This window comes from Glycine max, chromosome 18, assembly GCF_000004515.6.
Source record: "Glycine max cultivar Williams 82 chromosome 18, Glycine_max_v4.0, whole genome shotgun sequence".
Classification (NCBI taxonomy): Eukaryota; Viridiplantae; Streptophyta; class Magnoliopsida; order Fabales; family Fabaceae; genus Glycine; species Glycine max.
Window position 1 is genome coordinate 50,077,138 of NC_038254.2, and position 24,308 is coordinate 50,101,445.

Here is a 24,308-nt window from a genome sequence, read left to right on the forward strand (position 1 = left end):
TCATAAAATTATGATTTAATAGTGTGTTTGGATACATGAGTAACAGAAAGATTACTACACTATATTGTTAGACATGAAACCAAACAAACTATAAAATCTTGATAAAAATTACTTTAAAACAGCGCCATATTGATAGAAGTGAATGAATAATTTAACCTACAACGTAAAAGGTGGTTAAGACCTTCCATTTACACACTTCTTTTTTTGGTAACTTGACAACATAAGCTATTAACCCTGCCCTGATTAAACTCTCTAAAGAAAGTACCTAGACACAAAAAGGTAGTTACTGTTTGCTTATCTGACATAACAGGATCAAACAAATTCCCTTAACGAAAGTTCACCCTCTAGTAATTTATTACAGAAAGCCAGAAACTTAAGATATGTTATATATGTTCCTATGTGACTAAGGATATTTTGTACGTGAATCCGTGACACACGAGAAATGTTGAAGCAAAAGGTAACGCCTAACACACACAAGCGTCCTTTACCAACACGACACTAAGACAAAGCCCACTTGACATGGAAATGAACTGCCATGTCATTTCAAATGGAGCAGCAAAATTGTCAGCCATTCGGGCCAAATTAATAGCATGATAGTAACTTTTACCTGAATTTTCTTTTTGCAATGAATAGTCACGTTGAGAAAGACAAAAAGAAAGTAGCCCATAGAATACTAATATTGGCCTTATTTGTGAAAAGAAAAATAAAGTAAAATACTTTGTCAAAGATTGATGTTTCTTCTATTCTAACCCTCCCTTTAGCCTTGTGAAGGGACAGAAAATGCTTAAAAGCTCATGCAGCTGTAGGAATATCTTAAAATTTTCTATTAGATACTGGTGTGTCCGAAATGAGATTGCTAGACTTTTTAGTTAAGTTTTTTTATCCATAAAAATCAAAGACGGATACTAGAAAATTTACAACTTACACAGCTGTTCAACCAATTAAGTAGTTATATTTACAACTTACAACTAAATGAGTTCTTAATTGTTCTCCCTTGTTATCTCTTTGCTTGTTTATTGTCAGAACAACACAACAAAGAAAACCAAAATAACATTAAGCCACAGAGGATACAACATTTCTTACTTAAAATTAAGGTCAATGAAAGTTTTGCCACATTCTAAAGGCAAATTAAGAGGACCAATATATGATGTTTTCAACTTTTTAAATGCAAAATATATTTAACATAATACACCTTAGAAGCAGAACTTTTATTTGAGAGAAACAAGCTCAAGACCAATTCCATCCTAAAAAATTGGTAGCCATTTTAAACATGGATGAAGAGGCACAAAAAACATTTACACATAAAACTCTAAGCAGCAACACAGCATCATGGCCACACAAAACAAGATGAGTCTCCAAGATACTGTGAGAAAAAGGCTTAATAATTGCAATGAAATTCATGACCTCCTGCTTGAACCTCGGAAGCCAATACTAGCCAAAGTGCTTGTAGAACGAGAAATGCCAAAGCAAAGTGTTGAAGTTGGTGAAGTAGCAGAAGCACTAGCACTCTCTTCTTCTTCATCTCCTCTAAAGTCAAAAGATGAACCAAAGCTTAGGAAACGCCTCCTTCCATGCTTCTCCATTGGAACTACTTTGGAAGAATGATCTGAGGTTGACCATAGAGAAGATGGAGAGGTAGGTGAAGAGGGTGAGAGAATGTTTTTCTTCTTGAGATTTAGTTTTGGGAAGAGTGCTAAGAAGATGTTGGATCTTGAGCGTTTCTTTAGTGGCTTGTTTTTTTTGTTGGAGTTAACAAAATAGGAAGGTGGAGGAGTGAGGGGTGGGAGAGTGTCCTCAGAGAAAGTGTATTTGGGGGTGCCAGGTTGAGACTCCCACACAAAAGGGACTGCCACAGCCATTCTGAAAGAGGGTTTGGACATGGAACCTTCCTTTGAGAGAAGCCTGCTGAAGAACTTGTCATCTTGCTTGATTTGGAGCACTGTGTTCTGGGGATGAAGCTCAGCTTTTTTGGCACTGAACATCTTTGATGAGAATTTTTGTGTGTGCTTGGTTTGTTCACAGAATCCAAATGGGTTTGCTGAGAGAGAGAAAAAAAATATAAGATGCAGAGGTTTTGGACTTTAGTTTTGATTTATATAATAGTGTCACATATAGAGATGAAGTCAGCCCTTGGATATCTTTTAATATGCAACACATGCAACTCCATTATTGACAGCAATTGATATTATATCATATTGTTTACCTTTAAATGACAAAGGTTGTAGTTTCTGCATTCAATGATTTTGATCAATCCCCTTTTATTTTATTTTTGTGTGTGAGCAAATTTTAAGTCTACAAGCACCTCCCTTCTTAAGCAAATTGTTTAATTGAATTCAATATTGCTAAATGTATTTTAAAAAAAATTGACTATCAAAAGATATTTTTTTAAGGGGGTTAGTTCTTTTAAATAATTAACACGTATTGGTTAACATTCTAACAAATTATGTGTTAGGCATGTGCCTAGTGCAAGAAAATCAGCAAATTTAAACTCCAACTCCAATTTGGTTTATTATGAGAGCCTTGTTAAAAGTTATATAAATAGAGCATAGAGAGTGTAGACTTTTACTTAATTCCCCACATGAATTGCTTGATCAGGCACGATATACCCACAAAACATGCTAAATTTACGGCTGCAGATCTTCTACCCTTGAGAGTCAAACTTTGAAGAGACACTAAAAAATAGTCCCTTAATAGGGCTAACATGGGACACAGGTACACCACATTAAGGGACACCCTTTCCTCTTGTATTGCAATTTAATAAATTTTCTTGTACTACGAGCTATCTCACATGCAACTTCCAGGAATTTACGCAATTTATTGCAGACTGAAGAAACCTATGAATGGGACTGAACTAAATGAATTGGGGAGAAGATCACCTACCCGTGGTCCATCTTCATCATATTTATGATTATGACAGAAACTTGAGTGGATGACTGTGTCCTGTATCAGTGAGTATTATATAGGGTAAGGGCATATGTCACTCTTGGTGTTTGAACATGACACGATTATCTGTAGGAGTAGATATGTCTGAGTGTCATTAGCTAGCTGAAGTTCATGATTAAATAATTAATGGGTAGGGATAGTTTCTAAGAGTCCATCACCACAAATCGCTTTTCGATCTTTTTCATAACAAGACACAATAATCACTCAAATCCCTTTCCTTCTGGTCATATACTTTTGAGTGTGTTAATTGCAATCCAGTGTATTGATTGGTTGAGCCGGTAAAATGTTGCAATGATTTGAGAGGTGAAGGTTACTTTGGAGAAGTAATAGGTAAAAAAAAATCATATATTCATATATAATTATGTTCTTCGTGGGGATTGGGATAAAGGTCGGAGTAACACCACTAAAACTCAAATTATAGGTCCAAACAAATAATTATTTACTATTAATTTTTATTAAAGAAAAAGTCAAATATGTTGATAAAAAAACCTAATATAAAACTCTCTCGTTTAAAGTAATCTCAAAATTTATTTTTGGTTTCAGTACTCATTGTTGGACTAACTCCGACTTTTAGCCATTAAACTTAAATCCATTATTATATAGAGACGGCATGAATCTTAGTTCAGAGGGTACGGTGAATATTTCTATTAATTAGGATCTCACTAATGTCTATTTTAACTGAACTATTTAAAGAACTAAAATATTTAATTAAAGTATAATATTTAATCGAGAGCCTAAAATATATAGTCTCTTTAAAATTATAAGTCAGGTTTGATTTTGTTTCCTGTAACAGTTTTTTTATCTCTCAAAAATATGAAATCGGTATTTTTTTATATTTATAAAATGAGCAAAATTTAATCAAAAACTATTCTAAAAAATATGAAATTGAACTTGTGGCAGTTAATTGTTGTATATTCAGTGGGACCTTCTTACATGCACGCGCATCTACAAATAACAATTAAATTTTCGCTATACCTTCATTAAATTGTTAATTCGTTTTTGTTAAGTTTTTTTTTATTTATTTAAACGAGGATAAAGATATCAGACATGTATAACACCATACACCAAAAAGGGCATAAGGCAATAATCTAAAGGGACGACTTGGGTGAGCTAAAACTTCCGTTACAACTTTGTAGCAGCTAAAGGTTGTATAATAATTCACGTTCTTTGATCAAATTAATATGCATTAAGAAAAGTTAAAACTTAATATATTTTTAATATGAATTGATTTTGAATCATGACGTCATAAGTACAAATTTTAGTGTGACCATTGTAAAAAAATAAATAATAAGACGTGTTTGTATATGTTTTCAAATTGCCAGTTAGGATGCCGTCTACAATGAAATAGTGGGGTGAGATGGTGGTTGGACAAGTTATTAATTTCACATTATAATTGATAAATATCATTCTCTAGTTCACAGGTTTAAAGATTATGGATGAATTTATTTAAACTTAAAAAAATGATTTTAAAATAACCATTTTTTTAAGAAACATATAGAATTTACTTCTTAAAATAAACAGAAAACCTTTGATGTAAGTGCTCTCTTGAAGCTCCAAAGACTCTCATGCAAAGATTTAAAGCAAGCCACGAATGTAGTGGCGGATCCAAGACCCTAAAACAATGAGTGTAAATTATAAAAAATAAAATGAGTGGATTCAATTATATAAATATAAATAATATAAAATATAAAAATATAAAATTTTATTTACAAATTTAATAAATTTTAAAAAATGAGAGGGTCTCACAGCTATACAGGTCCGCCACTGCACGAATGGCTTTAAATTGACACTGCGAATGTAATTGGCAAAGGTGGCTCCGGTTTTGTTTTCAGGGGAATACTTAAAGATGACAAGTTGATTCTTGGAGTTGTCTTTGCACTCACCAACCATTTTTGGTGACCTTTTCAGGTTTGTGTAAAAAGAACTAAAGAGAGTTGGTGTATGAGTATAAGCCCAACACGAGTTTTTTTTTTTTAAGACTTTATTCAACTAACTAAGTTAGACTTTCTTGGTTCCAACACAAGCTGGTAGGGAGCCAGTTCTGCAAAATATTGGATGGTCTAATGGTCTGTTTGATGCTGAGTGACGTGCAAAGATCTTTGACTTTGGCTTGTCAAGGATTAAGGTGGAGGGTGAGTTTGGGTTGACTTGGTTACCCAAGACCTGGGACTCATGACTCATCCACTTAGCTCAAGCTGATAACATTTTAGAACTAGTGGATGGGAGATTGAAAGAAGATTACAACAAGGACCAAGCAAGCCTGTGTATCAACTTGGCACTCACTTGCTTACAGAAAATTCCAGAGCTTTAGCCAGATAATTAAGGATATTGTTAAGATTTTGAAGGGGAAGATGGACCTTCCACCACTTCCATTTGAGTACTCCCCCTCTCTCCACCTTCAAAATTGTACAACAAATCACGGAGAAAACAGAAGGACACTGCATAATAGATTTTGTAATGTTGAAGGTTTGTTCTTAAGTCCTCAGCTGACCATGTTAGATCAGTCAAATATGTTTGCATTTGGAGCCTGAATTCACACGTATTGTTAGATTCATGTTGAATGCATATCACGTAAGTTATTTGAGCTCTTCTACACTAAAACTAGCATAAAAATGATTTTATGACTCAGTTTCCACTGATTGTTCTCAGTGTCTACGTTTGAGTACCGTGTTGACGGGTTTCCCCTGATGGCGCATGGTTGCAGCTTAACCGTGTATAGGATGGTTACTGGTTAGCTTAACTCTTGAGTCTTGATTGTAAAACATAAGGGCAAAAGGGTATCTGCTAGTTGCAGTTGTTTTTAAGAGATTAAGTTGTTTTGAGGGCTTGCCTTGACTTCTTGACAGAAACACATTTTGTTTTGGCAAGCACAGAAACACATTCTTACCACACCATAGTCTAAGATGGACTGACCCTGTTCATTTGTTTTCCATATTCAGAAAGCATTTATTTTGTTGTGATTTTTACTCTTTTCAACATAGGTATCCTATTTGGTACATATTAGAAGTAGTAGTTCACCCAAATCAAGCTTCTAATGTCCGTGATCCACCAAAGCTTTAACCAATTCATCTTGATGAAAGAACTAGAAGATCATCGAGGCTTGAGGTCAAGAATAGTTTCTGCTATCTTTCTGGTTAACAAACAATTCTGACACCTAATGGATTGAAATTGGCTGACGTTAATTGTACAGCATGTTTACAATTGATTCGTCGTGTAATAATGGACCACAGATTACAGAAGTCATTATCAAAGACCAAAGTGAGCCAGTTTTAAAACAGCATCATTATACCCCCACAAGTGTGCTTGTTCTATTCCTCAGTAAAAGTATGTATTCATTTCCATGTTTTTGCACGACATACAATCAAAAAATTGAAATCCATATGCTTCCCATTTTAATTCATTAGATCAAAAAACAAATAACTAAAACAAAGTGGTGGCTTAGTGTTGACAAGGTTGTTTGAAGTACAAGCAAGCAAACAGTTGGCATGCTGCATTTTTAATTACAAGTACCATTGACAAACATAAATAGTAAGCCTCGTTTAAAATAAATCTGAATGACAAATACATGACTCGGAAAAAGAAAAATTGGTAATTGAGAAAGGAAGCCCAAGGAAAATGTAAATTTAAGACAAAATAAATTTAAGACAAAAGAAAGGGACAATTTCAGGGAGTGCTGGATGTTAATGATATCAATCCTTTTGCAAATTCCCCAAACCCCATTTTCTACAATTGTGTAAGAATGTGGGGTATTTGGACAGCTGCACTTGCAACTGATTCTTCTCTATTTGCAATTCTGCCGTAAAAGAAAAGCATTCAGCCCCAACGAATAATTGCTGAACCCCAAGTAAGACCGGCACCGAAGCCGGCCGTTGCAATAGTTTGGCCTGCCTTAACCTTACCACTTCGAACCGCTTCATCTAAAGCCAAGGGAATGGAAGCTGCACTTGTGTTACCATAATTAGCTAAGTTTGATATCACCCGTTCTGAGGGGAGTTCTAACCGAGTGGCAACTGCATCAATAATCCTCTGGTTTGCCTGCACTTATTATGAAGGCACCCTAAGTGTATGTAAAATCACCTTTCGACAAGATAGTATCAATTATGCCGTGCAATTCCCAAGTTAACCAAAATGATATTCTGTTTTCAATATAACACGCTTGTAACATCACCTTTCTACAAGCTAATGAATTGTTTTCAATATAAATGATATTTCACATTCTTTTTACTAGAAAACAAACGTACAAAAGAACTTGATACCAGCAAGTTTCGCAAGTAAAGGATAAAAACAAAGCAACAGGCACCATCTGTCCACCTAGGCTGCCAAAATAAAAATTAAAAATGCATAGCAAATCCACTTTGTCCACCCATTTGATTCAATCATAGCAAGTTGCACTAGTGATTCAATCAATAGATTTTTCCTATCCCGTAAGTTATCATCACATTGGTTATAAGCAACAATAATGCTGTGAAGAGTTAGTATGGGCAACAGATGAAGGAATTGGTTCATTCATCAGAAATACTCCCAACATAAATTTTCAACAATTATATTGGTAAAACGCTTAAATTTTATTTTCTAGATCATTTCAGCGTACCTGATGGAGAAGTAGCCAATCAATGCTAGATGCAGGGAGACCAGCCTTTTCAAGGGCAGATTCAATTGACTGTGGTACACATCGTACAGCAAAGCGAAAGACTTCTTTGCCGTTCATTTGAATGCATGAATATGAGGACTGCTTGGGAGGAAAGCCAAACACAGAACCATTTGAATCCAATGCATTATTTGACTCATTTTCTTTAATGGAAGCATTCAAGTGCCTACATGAAGTAAGAGTTGGTTCTTAATTACATAGTTTATAGGAGGAAGAGAACAACTATTTTAAGTGATAAGAGAAGCACAAACCTTTGACCACTGCCATCACTATGCAAATCAAAACCAAATAAACCATCTTCTTCACTGTTGCAGGCCTGCAATGTAATGTTACCAGAGCCAAGGCATGAATTTATATCCCTTAACTATAAATGACTTCTCCTTGTTGAATAAAAAATCACGAGTTCATTGCCATTCTTAAGCAACAATAAAATCTAGAGAAAACCTAGGGACAGCAGACTTCATCTCAGAATATATGTATAATATTTGCAACTTTGAACTGTAATTTGAAGGATGAGGACAACAGTTTGCAAATCTTCATCATCTTAAATTTTAAAAAGATTCTCAAAACCTTGCTTTCATGTTAAACAAATATAAGACAAACATAACCAACAAAACTAATTGTAATAGCCAAAAAACAAGATCCAAATTGCTAGCTGACATTTGCTACAAACATTGGACAATGCCAGGAAGATATACAATTACCTGTACTAGTACAGCACCAGCAGCATCCCCAAAAAGAATACAGGTCCCTCTGTCTGTCCAATCAACATATCGTGAGAGAGCATCCGCCCCAATAACTAGAACATTATTAAATCCACCTCCTGCATTCACACAATAAAGGGCAATGATTTTCCCCATATTTAGGAACTATCAAGCTGACAAAAATAACCAATTCATACCCCTAATGTGACAAGCAGCTGATATTAAACCCAACACAAATCCACTACATGCAGCTGTAATGTCATAAGACAATGGATTTGCTTTGCAGCCAAGTTGTTTTTGAATCTGCATGTTGTAATGACAATAAATTATAGGAGAGGTTCCAGAAATGAAAAGAAGACGCTCAATCTTGGAGAGATATGAATACAATAATAAGCTATAATCATTTGCAAGAGGGAGTTTGCAACATCGTAATTGTTCAAATACACCACTAATCCCTTAGTATGTGCTGATAATTTTATTTTTATTTTTTTAAAAAAAAGATTGCTAGACAAAGGTTAAAGACAACAGCAGAATGTAAAGAATTATTCTCAACAAGATACATCCTGAGCCCATACCTGTGGAGCACTACCAAAAAGATCCTCTGGCGTAGATGTGCACATCAATATTAGGTCAAGATCATCAGGGTCTACCTTTGCCATCTCAAGAGCTTTCCTAGCTGCCTCTACTGCTAAACCTGTCAAGTTATCTTTGCCTGCAAGCACAACAGCAAGCAATAGAAGGCAGACACGTCACTATACTACAAAACTTCCAAAACAATACCAAATATGTTTAGGCAGGATTATCTCATAAAAACAAGAACGGGGTTTATACAGCAGGCAATGCAACATAAATGAAAGCTTCACCCTCTTGAGATGCTCAATTTCGACTTGCCAAATTATCATAAAGAGGCTAAGCTGAGAGCAGGCAGTGTACAAAGATGGAAACTGAGAGTTAGGGGTAGTTATGACAGTTATGTGTAGAAAATAGCTGTTTTAGAAATCAGTTCTGTATTGGAAACTCAGATAGCTGCTTTAGAAAACAGTTCCGTATTAGAAATTGCAAAGTGGTAGTTATGTGTAGAAAATAACTGCCAGTGGTTACGTATTAGGATTTAGGAGAATGTACTGATAGTATGTTGTGTTATTAGAAGTGTGAAGTTATTTGTGATTTGTGGACAGAGAAAACTCTCTGCAGGAGACATCTGTTTCTGGGACAACAAGTGTATTATTGTATTTGTGTAATAGGAGACTTTTGTCTCTAGGACAGCAAGGGTATTGCTGTATTGTGTGTGATTTCAGTGTTCAATATTTATATTTTATAACTTTTAACAATTGGTATTCTATCATACTTACTAACTAACTAAAGTACCCTGATGCCAGCGGTTCCTCGCTTCGCGAATGTATGGGGAGGGTAACTGCACACAGCCCTCCTCTTGCATATGGGAAGAGGCTGTTTCCGGATTCAAGTCCGTGACTAACTGGCTACCAAGGCAAAACATAACCGTTGCACCAGGGCTTGCCCTCTAAGAGCAGGCAGTGTAATCTAATCAAATTCTAACCAGTGTACCTAATACCTATCTGTTTAATAGCACTACACTAGCATGAAGGATGGGACTAATCACTGATTCCATTGCCAAAGACTAACCTGAAAGAACACGCCGTCTACGAATCCCGGTGCGAACAGATATCCATTCATCATTAGTATCAACCATTTTCGAAAGATCGTCATTAGAAATCTGAAGAGCTGGCACAGCAGAGCCACATCCAACTAACTTGCACCCTTTGCTGACAAGCCTGCACACTTCAATTACACGAATGATAGGAAACACAAACAGATTATTCTGATCCCAAATAACAGTAATCAACAGAGGCAAAGGCTAGGCCATGCGAGACATATCTACATAACTTCATAACCTAGAAATAATGCTAGAGATGGCAAACGAAACTGAGTTGGGTGTGATTCAAAATCAAAACTTTAAGAGAAACAGATCAAGCAGAGGAGAAAAAGCGACCTGGGTATTGGAGATTGGGAAGAAGGGGAAACGGTGGAAGCATGTTTTTCAGCTCCTTCGATGTTTCCAACGCAAACGACTTTGGCGGAGAATCCAATGGCAGTGGTGAGAGGCTTAACCCTCACTTTGAAGTGGGGAACCGAAGGGCTGAAGAACCCAGATGCATTCGCCATTTACAAGAAGAACAACAACAACAACAACAACAAAGTATATATGCAACAAGGGAATATATAAATGTGTTCTGGAGGTTATGTTTTTGTAGTATAATAATATGTATTAAATGGTGGAGAAGAACGAAGAAATGAATGCATCGCAGAGAGAGAGAAGCGAGGCCAACAATGATCTTCGGCAGTGAGCGATTATGGATTGGATTTGAGGAAACTCCAATGTTGTTTATGCTTTTTTTGACGGAAAATTCAAGGTTATTATTCTCGTGTTGTCTGCCAATTTTATTACAACAATTTCTATAAATTGTATCTTTGTTGCCTATAATAATATTAATTAATTAAGGGATTTATTAACATACACATCTTTTTTTTTTTTAGTATGACTGTAACATTAGTTAATATATTATTTTTTTAGTATAAGTGTATTAGTAAGTTATATCATTATATATTTTAAGATATTATTTAATTATAACTCATTAACAGATTCATATTAAAAAAACAAAAATACGTATTTTAGTAAAACTCGTTAATTAATATTAATAATAGTAAAGTTATAAGTGTATTGTAAAAAATTAGACCTATTTAAGTGAGCTTCTCTATATCTATAAGCACTTATAAGAGAATAAAATAAAGAAAAAAATAAAATGAGTTTTTTTAAGATAAAATTAGTTTTTCATTAGTTAATCATTAATTAATTTACAAATATTTTCTCATATTTTAAAGAAATTATAGGAGAAAGCTTCTATAAATTAACTAATAGAAAGCATGTTTTAGCTTATGAAAAGATTCAACAAATATAGGAAAAAAATGATTGAGAAAAAAAATAATCATATTGGGATCTTTTAAAGAAAGCCTATAACTCATTTTAACTTGTAAAAATTTCAACAAATTGTTGGTCCAATTAACTATGTTTGGATCTCGTAAATAAAACCTCGAATCAAGCTTTGAATAGGAGAAAAAATAATTGAGAGAGAAAAGTAAGTAAACCTATAAACATTTTGTACTAATAACATAATGATCATCTGTTCTTAAAAAAACATAATGATCTAAAAAATTATGAAAGATAATTAAATGGAACAAAGAAAAAAAATGTTTATTAAACATTAATTTTGGATAAGAAGAGTCTTTTTTTTTAATTAATTTCAAAGAATATTTTAAAAAAATATATTAAGATTAAATAAATAAGTGACGAAGAGAACACTGTTTTTTTTAAAAAAAAATTGATGAAAAGAACACTCGTATTCACAAATCCTAAAGAAGTTGACAGGTGAGACAGTTGAGGTTTGACAATGGGGTGAGCCAACTAAATTCACAACTAATTAATTTTTTTTAAAGGACAACTAATTAATTATAAAGAAAATTAAATATACCGAATTATTGGAGACTGACACGATTAATTAATTATGAAAATGAAACAGAACAAATAGTTGGTGAGTGTTAGGATCTATGGAAAAGCCAAGAGCATTTCAAGTTATTTAACTGCAGAAACTCCTCCTATTGGTACTTCAGTTAAGAGTGTTAGTGAAGTAGATTTAATGTTAAGGCTTCCTGAAGTTGAGTGTCAATATTGCCGGTGGAAGTAAAACAAGGAGTGTATAATAATGTCAGCTTTGGATAGGGTCATTGGAATGGTAAGTTTTTTCCATATGATGATGAGCTTTCTAGCATTCATTATAGATTTATAGCAGTGTCTTGTTGTTGCTTTTATGTTTGGAATTAAAAAAAATGATTTTTATGTATAATGATTAAAATACATCACTCCAATAAATTTAGTATTACTAGTATGATAATCCCTGTAATAATTCATGTCATACGGGATGTTAATTTATAAAATATATCTTTTTATATTATTGTATTTTTAATTAATTATTATCATTATTTAAATGTAATTATTTTGATGAAATATAATTAATAAAAGGTTAATTACATCAATAAAAATGTTCAGCAAATTTAATAATACATTACATAAAAATCTAAAAAAATATATCATGTGTCTCTCATCTTATTATACGCATAGTACATTTTCACATTAAATCAAACAAATCAACATTAATCTTTCTTAATTTATTATTCAAATAAATTGTTATAGATATCATCATCATATTGATATTTAATTATAAAACTCGCATGTTTTAAACAGTTACACATTCAAATTCATATTATCAAAACAATACTAATGTTGTTCCATTAAAAAAAACACTCGTTCTGTTAAACTGACATTCGACGCAAAAGTATCTAAACATCGAAAGCCTTACCAAGCTCTGTTTTGAGTAAAATTAACTTCACAAAAGTCAAGTTGGTTCGATTTCAAATTTGCAAATTCTTTTTCTAGTAAGGGAATTACAGCAGGCTAAAACTCTTGACTCTTTAGGGAACATAATAGCTAATTTAGCACTACAGACTAACACAATCCAAGGTTACTTAAAAAACCTTATTAAGAAAAATAGAGGAAAGACTAAGTTTAACTAAGCAATCTACCTCAAAAGCCTTATCTATACTTATTTAACGGAGAATAACTTCCAAGGCACATTTCACTTTAGATAGAGAAGTGTCATGTCCTTTTTGCCCTTACTAAGTTGACTTTGTTTTGGTTTTTAAGGGACCACTAGCAGCAACATCTGTTGTACTATAGCCAGAGTAAGGAAAGTGTGTGCTAATTGCAACTTCTGGTGTTAGTGAAATTTGAATTTGAAAAAGGGCACAAACAACCTCCAACCCGCTCAATTTGATTTCCTCTTCCTCCCTTCTTCTCTGACTCTTTCTTCTCCTCCTTATTTCATCTTCATCGACGATGATGCCCTTCAAAGCAATGTTTTCATCGATATTGTTTGTTCCTTTTGATTTGTATGATTTTTCTTCCTTCGAGCTTTGTTCTCCCATTGATTCCACCATTGGTGGCTCCATTTGCCTTCCTCCGGGCATAGATTGTGGCATCGTCAGGCTTCAAAACTTCATCTTTTTCGGTCTCTTTTTTTTATTATGGTCACCAATACAAAATGCTAGGTTGCGGTGTTTTGACTCTGTTTTTTTTTTTTTTTTTACCTCTATTCTTTTGTATAGTGATGACAAGGAGATTTACCAGGAGGAGAAAAGTCTAGATTTGGCAACATCATTGTCATGGATAACCTCTCTATCCTTCCAAGGGAGAAGTTCCAGAAGCAAGAAGGAGTGGTTCAGAAAATTTATAGTCAAATTGGTGTTATCATGGAGGATGGCCTCTAGTTGCCTGTTGATCTTGAAATCAAAAGAAACCTTCAGTATACGTGCTCTCTTTTGATCATTTCTTGCAACCTTTCCCAGGTTTCAGGTAGACTCTCTTGCTCCCTTTGCACAAAGTTTCTAATTTCCTTGATATACTAATTTGTCTTCATGGGAGAGAAACGCCTTCATAAGAAGGCACTTGTCCACTGGTTCCATGTAGTGATGTTGTTCTCAGGTAATGAGCACAATCAGTCTCATGCCTTTCCATTGAGAGAGAAAGGAAAAGCACAGAGTCTAGTGTACTCCATTGGTACACAGTTTCATCTCACCGTATTAGTCAACTTGATGAACTTCCTCAAGTGTTGCGTAGGATCTTCATGGATAGTGCCACTGAATGGGTTGTTCTCGAGCATTTGTAGGAACCCATGCTTGAATTTAAATGTGATTTCCTTAGATAGATCAGGAAGCTAGATGGTATTGGCTTCCCTAAAGGTGGGAGTGAGGTAGTCCATAAGTGTCTAAGTTGGATCAGTTGTCATTACTCTTTCTCTGTCTCCACGAAGTTCAGCACAAAGTCTTTGGATTAGCATGTTAATCTCAGGTTCATAACGCAATGGTGATTTTTTGGAACTTGGTTTGCACGCACTACAAAACAGAGGAGAAGATCAAGTGCAACGGGAAATAAAAGAATAAAATAAAAATAAATAGTAGAAAATTAAGTAAATAATAAAAGAATTTCTATAAACAAAATTGTTTGGTTTCACAAAATTAAACTAGTCGGAAATTTCGCAACTAGTCCCCAACAACGACGCCATAAACTTGATGTGTAAAATATGTAAAGCTCGCACAAAGGTAAGTGTATCCTACGCAGTAGTAACAGTGGACTCGAAAGTTCAAATATTGAACCCAAGGATCAATTGTATTCCCAATTAGTCAAGTTTATTAAACTAACAGTTGAGGTGATTAAGTGGAGGATTTTAATATTTTTATGATTTTGGTGATGATAAGAATGATTAGGGGTTATGACTCACTAGTAGCATTTTCCCCCCAATCTCAGTCCTAATGAAATTCCTTCCCTAGTTAATTACGAAATCTCAAAATTAACCAAAGCCTATGATCAAGGTTAGAGGATATTCTTTGCCTTAAATCAATACTCCAATGATCATGAGTTTATCAATTTAAGTCAAAAGATATAATCAATTATAAGGATGATCAATTAAAGATTAACTAATCTATCAAAGATTACCCAAATAGTTTGATCATCCAATTTGGTATAAAACATTATGTACCTAGAACTACCATTAATATGCAGATGATCACTACTATGCAATTGATTAAGTAATAGAATGGTCGATTGTGAATAAACAATAATGATGTGGAAGAGAACTAATTAACATAAAATAATAAGGAATTTCATTAAGAACGTGGAGAAGGGTAAAATTGGACGGTTACATCATAGCCCCCAAACTAGGGGGACTAGTCGTTCATGATCAAAGGAAAACTAGTAATCTTATACAAAATAGACATAGACATACAGATAAGACAGGAACAATGATCATGATCCATCCTCACAGTATTGTCCGTGTTTCATAAGTCTCAAAAGCCTTCAAGGTTCTCTCAAATTTGTAAAAATATAAAAGTGAACAAGAAATTGCAAATTACAAAGTCTACAGACCTATATATAGCTTCCTAAAGATATCAATCCAAAAAGATGTACTACGACCGTGGTAAATCCACCACGATCGTGGTTAGAAGTGACACTGAAGCTATTATGGATTCACTATGACCATCATGATTGACCACGACCTTCATCATTGATGTTATTCTAGAGGGTTGTTTATCATCTTGTTATGGTTATATTGCTTACCACGGTCGTGGTAAATGCACCATAACCGTGATCAAGTGCAAACTCTTCAAATCTTCATAAAATCATATAATTTCCAACTTTTTCACTCAATTGAGCGATTGTACTTCTGCAATACAAAACTAGCGTCCAAACATGAGTTCTACCAAGAAAATGCACACAAAATAGCACAAAAACTTACACAAAATACCACTCAGAAAGTGGTTTATCAATGATCATAAGCTACCCATACCATGGCATTACTCAACATAGACTAATCCATATATTCTATGGTGGAATGTCCTCACATAATAAGACAAGCTTGGATGTTAGTTGTGGGGAAACCTTATATTAAAGCCCCTTGTTGGTGCCATCAGAATAATTGAAGAGATGTGCTCTAACACCTATAACAACTCAGGGGATAGGAGGATTATGAAGAGGGATGCCAATCAGGTGGGGATAGATGAATCCTAAACTAAATTGGGAAAGCAGATGCAACCTCTATCACTGAAGATTAAGACACTTGTGAGAGCTCAAGCTCAAGTCCCCATTACTATGCCTTCATTCCTAACGTGTGATAAATGTGGGATTGTGCACAGGCCATGAGAATGCACTATTGATGATAAGCTAGTTGCAACCATGGATGAGATCAACTTTGTTGAGGGAGGAAATAATTCTTATAATTAGTACCCCAACAATTATAATCAAGGACAAGGGTTTAGGCATAATCAGGAATGTTTAGGTTTCAACCAATGTCAAATCAAAGGCTTAGACAAGAGAAGAGATAACCCACTCTTCAAGAAACAATGCTTCAGTATATGGCCTAGAACGATCAGAGACTGAAGCATGTGGAGTCCCAATTTCCTAGTATACAATCTTTCTTGTCACAAAGGCAGTCATGCATCCTTCCCATAGACTGAATCCAATCTTTAGGAGTAAGTGAATGTTGTGAGTAGTAGGAGTGGACATCCTATGACAGAGTTAAAGAAGAATGAGGAAGTCACTCCACCATAGGAAAAAAAGGCTCTTACTGAAGAGGCAAACAAGGAAGGTAAGAAGGAAGTATTGACACCTCCTCAGATAAGTATTCTCTTCCCTCAAAGATTGAAAGACAATAGTGAGGATTGGTAGTTTGTTAGATATATTGAGATGCTTAAAATGGTGCATATTAATATCCCTTTTGTTGAGGCAATTGCTCAAATGTCAAAGTACATCAAATATTTAAAAGATATTATTTCAAATAAAGGAAAGTTAGCAGACTTTGCTACAATTGGTCTCAATGAAGAATGCTCTGCTATAGTTTTAAGTAAGTTGTCACCTAAGCTTAGTGATCCAGGGAGTTTTTGAGTCCCTTGTACTATTGGTAACTTACAAGTTGATAGAGCTTTTATGTGATTTGATTCCTAGCATTAATTTGATGCCTTATTATGTCTATAAGAAGTTGGGGTTACAAGAACCCCAACCCACTAACATTTCTCTTTTGCTGATAGACATGAATGACCCTTACTTATCCGTAAGGAATAATGGAAAATTTGTTGGTTAAAGTTGGAAAATTCATTTTTCTAGTTGATTTTTTTATTTTAGACATGGAGGAGGATGAAGAAATCCCAATTTTTTTGGGACGACCCTTCCTCTACACAGGAAGGGTTTTCATTGATCTTCAACAAAGGAAAATAATTTGGAGGTTGGGTGATGAGGAGAAAGTGTTTAAAGTGTTTGATCCAACAATTAATTCATCCTCCTCCCCTACATGCAATTTTGTGCAAGCAACCAACAAGATGAAGACTATTATGACTAAGTTTCACCTAAGTGTGGGGAAGGAAGACTCTTCAAGGAAGGAAGTCATTCCAAAAGACCCTGGATGGAGTAAGAAAAAGGGAGATAGCATCATCATTCAAGCTCTTGGCTATGGAGTGGATGAATATACTAGATGATCAGTGCAAAAAGGGAAAATCACCTTGTTCGAGGGTGGTTGATTTTTTTCCCTTTTTCATTTGCCTGGCTCGAGATGTTATACAAATGCCTCTTAGGACACAATCTAATTTATGTTACAATTTTTTTCTTATTCCAATCTTTTACTTTTCTAATTCGTTTTAGTACATTGTGTGTTTTCAGTACATTTTCCCTTTTCTTGCATTTTTCTTTTTTAATTTAGATGCATTAAGGACACTGCACTATATAAGTGTGGGGGAGGTGTAACACTCCTTTTTTCGTAAAATAAATTAAAAAGGATTTTATTTTAAAATAAAAAGAGTTTTAGGAAAATAATGAGATTTTTGTAATTAAATAAATAAGAAGAAATAGTTTTATTAATTAAAATAATGATTTTAAGGTAAATAAAATAAATATATGTTCTTAGAAAATAAAAAGGATGTTTTATTTATTCATTTGATATGGAGTAAAATAAAGTTCCTTTTTATAAAATAATAAAATAAAAAAATAGAGTAAATAACAGGCTAAGAATACCCAAGCTATAAATAGAGACATATTAGGTCAGTTTTTACATTTACGATACATCTCTACGCTCTCTCTTTCTTTTAAATTTGTTTTCCATACTTTTTCTCCCAAAACCCATTCTTTTTCCCGCACACATCCAAACATGTCCCAGTAAAACTATAATCTCAGACTTGTTAACCGTTGAATCGTTGTGACATTTGAACACTGAGTTCGGAACTCATGTTTGCACATTCACACTGTTGGAATTTGTGAAATAATGTATGTAGAGGGAGAAATGCCCCTCGCACGCAGACAGTGAAATTAAGACTTCGATCTCTTCTCCTCTCTCCAAAGCTTGGAAATCCTAGCAGAGCAACCAGAGGAAAAACTTGAGGAATCTTAGGGAACTGCTAGAAACAATGATATCGCTATCAGATTGCACACACAAGCTCGCTTAGAGGTAAGGGATGAGTTTATCGCAATTGAGGTTAGAATGAATATGTGTAGAGGTCTTTAGAGGATCAAATTGAGGTTTATTTTTTGATGTTTAGTGTATTATAATTCTTCCTTTATGATTATAATTATGAGATTGTTGTGTTTGGCAGACCAATTGATGCTCTGATGCGAATTGGTTGATAAAATTGAGTGTTTTTGGTGTTTTTTTTGTGTGCTTTTGAACCTACAATTTTGATTCCTTTGATTTTGATACAAAGCATTAGGATCTAGATCCTTGATCATTAAATAAATTGATAATGCCAAGAAGTAGACACAACAATAACATATGCAAAATAATCGAAATTATATTGATAATGTCAAGGAAAGACTCTACAACAATGGATGTCATATAGGCATATGAGTTAATTGATTAGAATTGACTTTTGCATCATTATCTATTGCTTTTGCTTTTTTTTTTTCTTGTTTTCTTCTCTAATGTTGTTTTGATCTCACATACAATTACACTTAAACTTGAAAGGGTGCTATATATACTGGTATATTTCAAGCTTCTGTATGTGACTTTTCAAGCAAAACAAACAGCTTCCAATCTAATGGAAAAGATTCAGGAGTTAGGGCATAACTTTTGGACATCCTCTTCCTCAAAGTTATTTTATATGCAGACCACATGTCCCAGCCATCCCATGCGATTGTCATATTTTGCAAGTATTTATATTATCTTTGTTTTTCCTTTCTTATTTTATTTTTGGTGTCTCCTTTTGGAATTTGAATTTGGTCTATGTATAGAATGAATGGAATAGATTTTGAGGAGATCAAAGTCGATTTGTCCAAACGTCAACAATTATCTTCATTATCTACCGAATTCTGAGGTAATTCTAATTTTTTATTTTCAGGGAAAATGATACTATGTCGCTCTTACCTTTAATTTTATTGGATTTTCCTTCAACGATTAACCCTTTAAGGAAAGTCCCTACTATTGTTGATGGAAGATTCAAGCTATTTGAGAGGTACTTAAACTTCAAATTTCGTTCAATTCTGCTATGGATTTAACTTCATTCTTCATTCTTACTAACATGTGTGTTATTTTCTTGGATAAATAGCCACTTTTGTTTCTAAATGTGTAATTCGTTGACAAAAACGTCCCTAAAAGATAAAAATACAAAATTTAGTTTTCGAAAGTGTAAAAAGTGCGACAAATATATCTGACCGTTAACTTTCATCTGTCACCATTAATAAAATAGTCTACGTGTCACAGAGGGATGAATTTGTCACTGAAATGATTGTCCACGTGGACATCTCTAATTGTCAGCATAAAGACATATTTGTCATATAATATTTTTTTTTACTTTTCATCTTTCCACTCCGCTGACAAATGTATCCCTGAAAGATAGAAATACAAAATTTAGTCCCCAAAAGTATAAAAAGTGCGCTAGATATATCCAAATGTTAATAGTAAATTGTGACTAATTATTATAATTTGGAAAAATTTATAATGATTGCGACAAAAGATTAGGAGAACTATATCTCCCTGGTAAGTGTCTATATCTCACTGGTAAGTGTATGTTTCCATTATATAATTTTTAAACTATCAACACAGAATTTTTTTTTTACTGTAAAATGATAAGAAAATCATTGTTTTTGTTTAATAAAACATTATTTATTTAATTATTTTTTATAAATTTTTATAATAAAATATGAATGTCTATTAGTATATGCAATGACATCAAATTACAAATTATAATAAAAGTTTGTTGATTTTTAAATTAATTTTTTTAAAATCATACACAATTATTTTTTATTGATTGATCATTTAAAAAATCATAACCTTAAAAAAATTATTCCAAAGGAGGTGAGTGTTTTTTACAAATTAAAAGTGTCTTTACAATTGTAATTTTCTCTAAAAATTATTCATGGATCTAATTTAACTATAATGATTTACAATAAGCATTTTTTTTACTTGAACTTTTCTTCAAGCATGAGAGTACAAAAAAACTATTTATGAGTTTATAAAATAAGTATTTTTTTTCTTTTAGACTCAATTTAATTTACGAGTTTTTATCATTAATTTAAAGTTAATAAAATAAATACCAAAATAATTATTTATTATATTTTTCTTATTTAATTTTTTTTACTTTCACCTCTTTAACCGTAATTATATGATCTGAATTTCAGTTAATAAGCAAATCAAAATTTTAAATGTACACTGACTTTTGTTTGTTATTTGAGATAAGTTAAGTTAAAAAAATATCAAATTACTAATTCGATCATTTTCTCACAATCATTATAAAACTTTCAAGATTATAATAATTAGTCATAATCTACTATTAACACCCAGATATATTTATCATACTTTTTACACTTTCGGGGACTAAATTTTACATTTTCATCTTTCAGGGATGCATTTATAAGCGGAGTGAGAAGACGAAAAGTAAAAAAATACTATATGACAAATATGTCCCTATGTTGGCAATTAGAGATGGTCACGCTGATAATCATTTCAGTGACACATTCGTCCCTCCTTGTCACGTAAGTTATTTTATTAACGGTGATAAACGAAAGTTAACAGCCAGATATATTTGTCACACTTTTTATACTTTCAGGGACTAAATTTTATATTTTTATCTTTTAGGGATGCATTTATCAGCGAATTACACATTTAGGGACAAAAGTGATTATTTACCCTATTTTCTTTTTTGCACTTGTAGTCATGCTATTCTTGTATATCTTGCTTTTGCATTTCTAGGAGTTGCAGACCATTGGTTAGTTAATATTCTACCTTTTTACAGATTTAATTGCAATCTTTTTTTTGAAATCAAGATACGTGAATGTACAGAAAAGGTGTTGGGTTGTGCATGTCTCATTGTTTTTTAACCAAGCAACCTTAGTATGTGATGTTTGTTGGCTACCAATGTTATTTTGATAGTTTATATGTGAAATTGTGAATCATACCATGAAATTCGTCTTAATTTAGTGGCAATTAAAATGATCAAACATAGATAAGTAATATTTTTGTTCCTAAGCATACAGGACAAGTTTGCACTCTGCTGTGGGTTTCTTTCTATTGTGTCTATATTGATCCCTTATTTAGTGCTAACATACATCTTTGTTGCTTGCCTTTTACTACCACTTTTGTTTTATTCATTCCATTAGGTATCCTGCTGATCTTTCAAGGAGAGCAAGAATTCACCCAACGTTAGTTTGGCATCACCAGAATTTGCATAATGGAGTAGTTGCATCACAGCTCTAAAAGAACCCTTTGGTAATTGCATTGTTGCCTTCAAAGTGAAACTACTATGAAATATGCTAAAGACTTTAAAAAAGAGATTTGAAGTTCACCAAAAACTAAGACAATTTTGAAGAAGAATTGGTCTTTGAAAGTTGTGTTCATTATAATGGCATCAAGAATTTGGTGTTGTGTTGCAAAATGTAATGGAGGGAGTTCTCTATAAGATCCTATCATATGGTTGAATGTTGGTAGAGAAAGTTGCGCCATTTATGAAAAATTTATGTTGTTTCAGAAAATTGGGTGTGCAGACTTTTTGCATGACAACTTTTCCTTTTGCCACCAATAGTTTTAATTTATTTAACTTCCGTGAAACGTCTATGCTCCTGTGTGTGTTTTACTTCTTTTGCATAGCTAAAGTAGGTTCAAACTTTTGCTTAACATTTCTCAAACTTCTTTTAACTATTTCTCATTTTTGTTGGTTCTTTAATTTCTCTCCAATCCAAGTTTCACACTGTTTATTAGTTGTTCTCCTCACTTAGTGCTTCAGAGAATCAATGTGAGAGGACTCAACATTGCTAATGTCAAGAGTCACTTACAGTAGGACAAAATTGGAGGTGGATAAGTTTCTCAATAGTTAAAAAAAGTAATACAATCTTGACCATTAATACACATGTCTCTACAATAAATTTAAATTTAAAATAGTTTTAAACAACATTTTGAAATAAATATAAGTTTATTAAATTATATTAGGTATTATATTTTTGTACAAATATAAAATCCCGTGCATGGCACGGGTTACATAACATACTAGTTAGGAAGAATGGAGGAAAGACTAAGTTTAGGTAAGTAATTTGTCACTTGGTTGGGTTTCATTCTGATGTACCAGATTAGGGATGGAAAAAATATTTATTTTTTTGTATAACCTTAAATGAAATTTGTAACAAAAAGAATATGGATAATCAAATGGATACTCATTATAGTGAAATTATTTAAACGCTCCTGTTTAAATATATGAGATTGAAGTATGTTAGTTATTGATTTTTTTTTGGACTTATGAAATTAAAGTATTATACCTTATTAACTTTTGTTTGGTCTTATTGGATTGAATTACTTTATTTTATTGGGTTTTATTTAGACTTATGAGATTGAAATATTTTACTACTTAAATTTCAAAGTTTTGTGTGTTTATTGGCATTGCTCTAATGTAACTATTGGAAAAATTCATCTGCTCACAATGAAAGACAATTGTTATTTACACCTCCAACATCACTAATGTAAAGATACTTTTCAGAAGTATTAAAAATTTAACATTATGGAAGAATCTATGGAAGCCAGGCTTTAGGGAAAAATAGGGCACTAAATTGTCTTTAAGGGACAACCTTTGCATGATTTAGGATAGTCTATGATGGTGATGGTGACATCATAGTCACAAAGAACCAAGGCATTAGGTTGTGTTTTTCATTGTCGTGAAAATTTTACTTTTTAACTGAAAGAGTTATTTCATCAGTAAATGGGACATGATTTTGATAATTATTTTATTTAAAAGATTTGTCATCAATATGATTGGAATGTCAATACATCCATGAAATTCATATTCCTACTACTACTTTTAGAATCTCATAATTCATTTTTTTCTAGGGTTCTCTTAAAGAAATCAAGAAAGTGAGTATATCAATTATAACAAATACAAAGCAATTTAAAGACAATTGGTACCCCTTTCTTCATAAGGATTTAGGGTTTAGTTTTTTTTTTCTTGAGAATTGACTTCTCGAAAGTACTTTCGGGATGTAAAATTTTTAACACATTAACTTCTAGAAAATACTTTCCAAAATGTTAAATATTTTACACTTCCAAAAAATAATTTTAATATTTTGAAAGTTTTTTAAATAGATATTTTTTTTAAAAATAAATAAATAAGAGGTATACTAATAAAGTTGGAAGGTGTAAATAACACTTGTCCAATATGTCCAAGGAACTTAGATGGAATTATGGAACCTACTAGGTTTTTTTTTAAAAAAAAATTATAAAGCTAAAAAATTGTAATACAAAATTTTAATACTAATCTATATACTATGTATAAAAGAGAACCCTCTGGAAATTCCTAAAATACCCCTACCTAAGATTGTGATAGTTGTCCATTTCCTTGGTTTTTTTGGTCTTTTAGGCTTTTCATTTCCCACTCCATTGGTTGCTCCGCGTATTGTTCCAAGTGTCCTCTTTTCTAACCTTTTCATTTTCCACTCCCTTGGTTGCTCCACATATTGTTGCATGTGTCTCCTTTTCCAATCTTCATCCCAAGTCTTTTCAGTTTTCTTTTTATTTTCCCATTTCTCTTTCTCCCGTGGCAAAAGTCTCATTTCTCTTTCTCTCTCACTCACTTTCTTTCTCTGTACAACTTGGAAGCTTTCTCTCTCTCAAAACAAAGCTCCTCGAGAGGGGTTTTGACGAAAATGCAGTTGAGGTTTCAGCTTCAGGGGAGAAGCTCTGTAACGAAGGGAAAACAAGGGAGGGTTAAGGAGACAGAGGGTGTTTTGAATGGAGCAGTTTATTCTCACTGCCATGGCTTCTTCTCAGTTCAGAAGATTCTCAGGTTTCACTGCTTTGCAGTTTTCTTCACGAGTGTCCTTTTGTCGTGGCCATCCTTTCCAATGGATAGCATTAACATCTCAGTGTTAT

At 33.1% G+C, this 24,308-nt stretch overlaps 2 protein-coding genes and 1 long non-coding RNA gene across 3 annotated transcripts; 1 reads left to right on the forward strand and 2 right to left on the reverse strand.

Moving 5' to 3' along the window:
• Window positions 1-1,193: 1,193 nt before the first annotated feature.
• Window positions 1,194-2,175, reverse strand: LOC100801292 (uncharacterized). Its single transcript, XM_003552253.5, has one exon. It carries the CDS (start codon window positions 1,980-1,982, stop codon window positions 1,398-1,400), a length of 585 nt encoding a protein of 194 aa, XP_003552301.1. The 5' UTR covers window positions 1,983-2,175; the 3' UTR covers window positions 1,194-1,397.
• A 4,149-nt stretch (window positions 2,176-6,324) lies between these two features.
• On the reverse strand, window positions 6,325-10,613 carry LOC548033 (beta-ketoacyl-acyl carrier protein synthase III). Its single transcript, NM_001250806.1, has 8 exons — window positions 10,307-10,613; window positions 9,940-10,088; window positions 8,871-9,007; window positions 8,493-8,598; window positions 8,296-8,414; window positions 7,843-7,907; window positions 7,535-7,757; window positions 6,325-6,978 (listed from the first exon to the last, which is right to left on the reverse strand). Exons 1-8 carry the CDS (start codon window positions 10,477-10,479, stop codon window positions 6,757-6,759), a joined length of 1,194 nt encoding a protein of 397 aa, NP_001237735.1. The 5' UTR covers window positions 10,480-10,613; the 3' UTR covers window positions 6,325-6,756.
• Window positions 10,614-12,927: 2,314 nt separating this feature from the next.
• Window positions 12,928-21,892, forward strand: LOC100784524 (uncharacterized). The gene is made up of 3 exons (XR_419637.3): window positions 12,928-13,780; window positions 19,300-19,413; window positions 21,557-21,892. It is a non-coding gene; the product is annotated as an uncharacterized lncRNA (long non-coding RNA).
• Window positions 21,893-24,308: the final 2,416 nt, after the last annotated feature.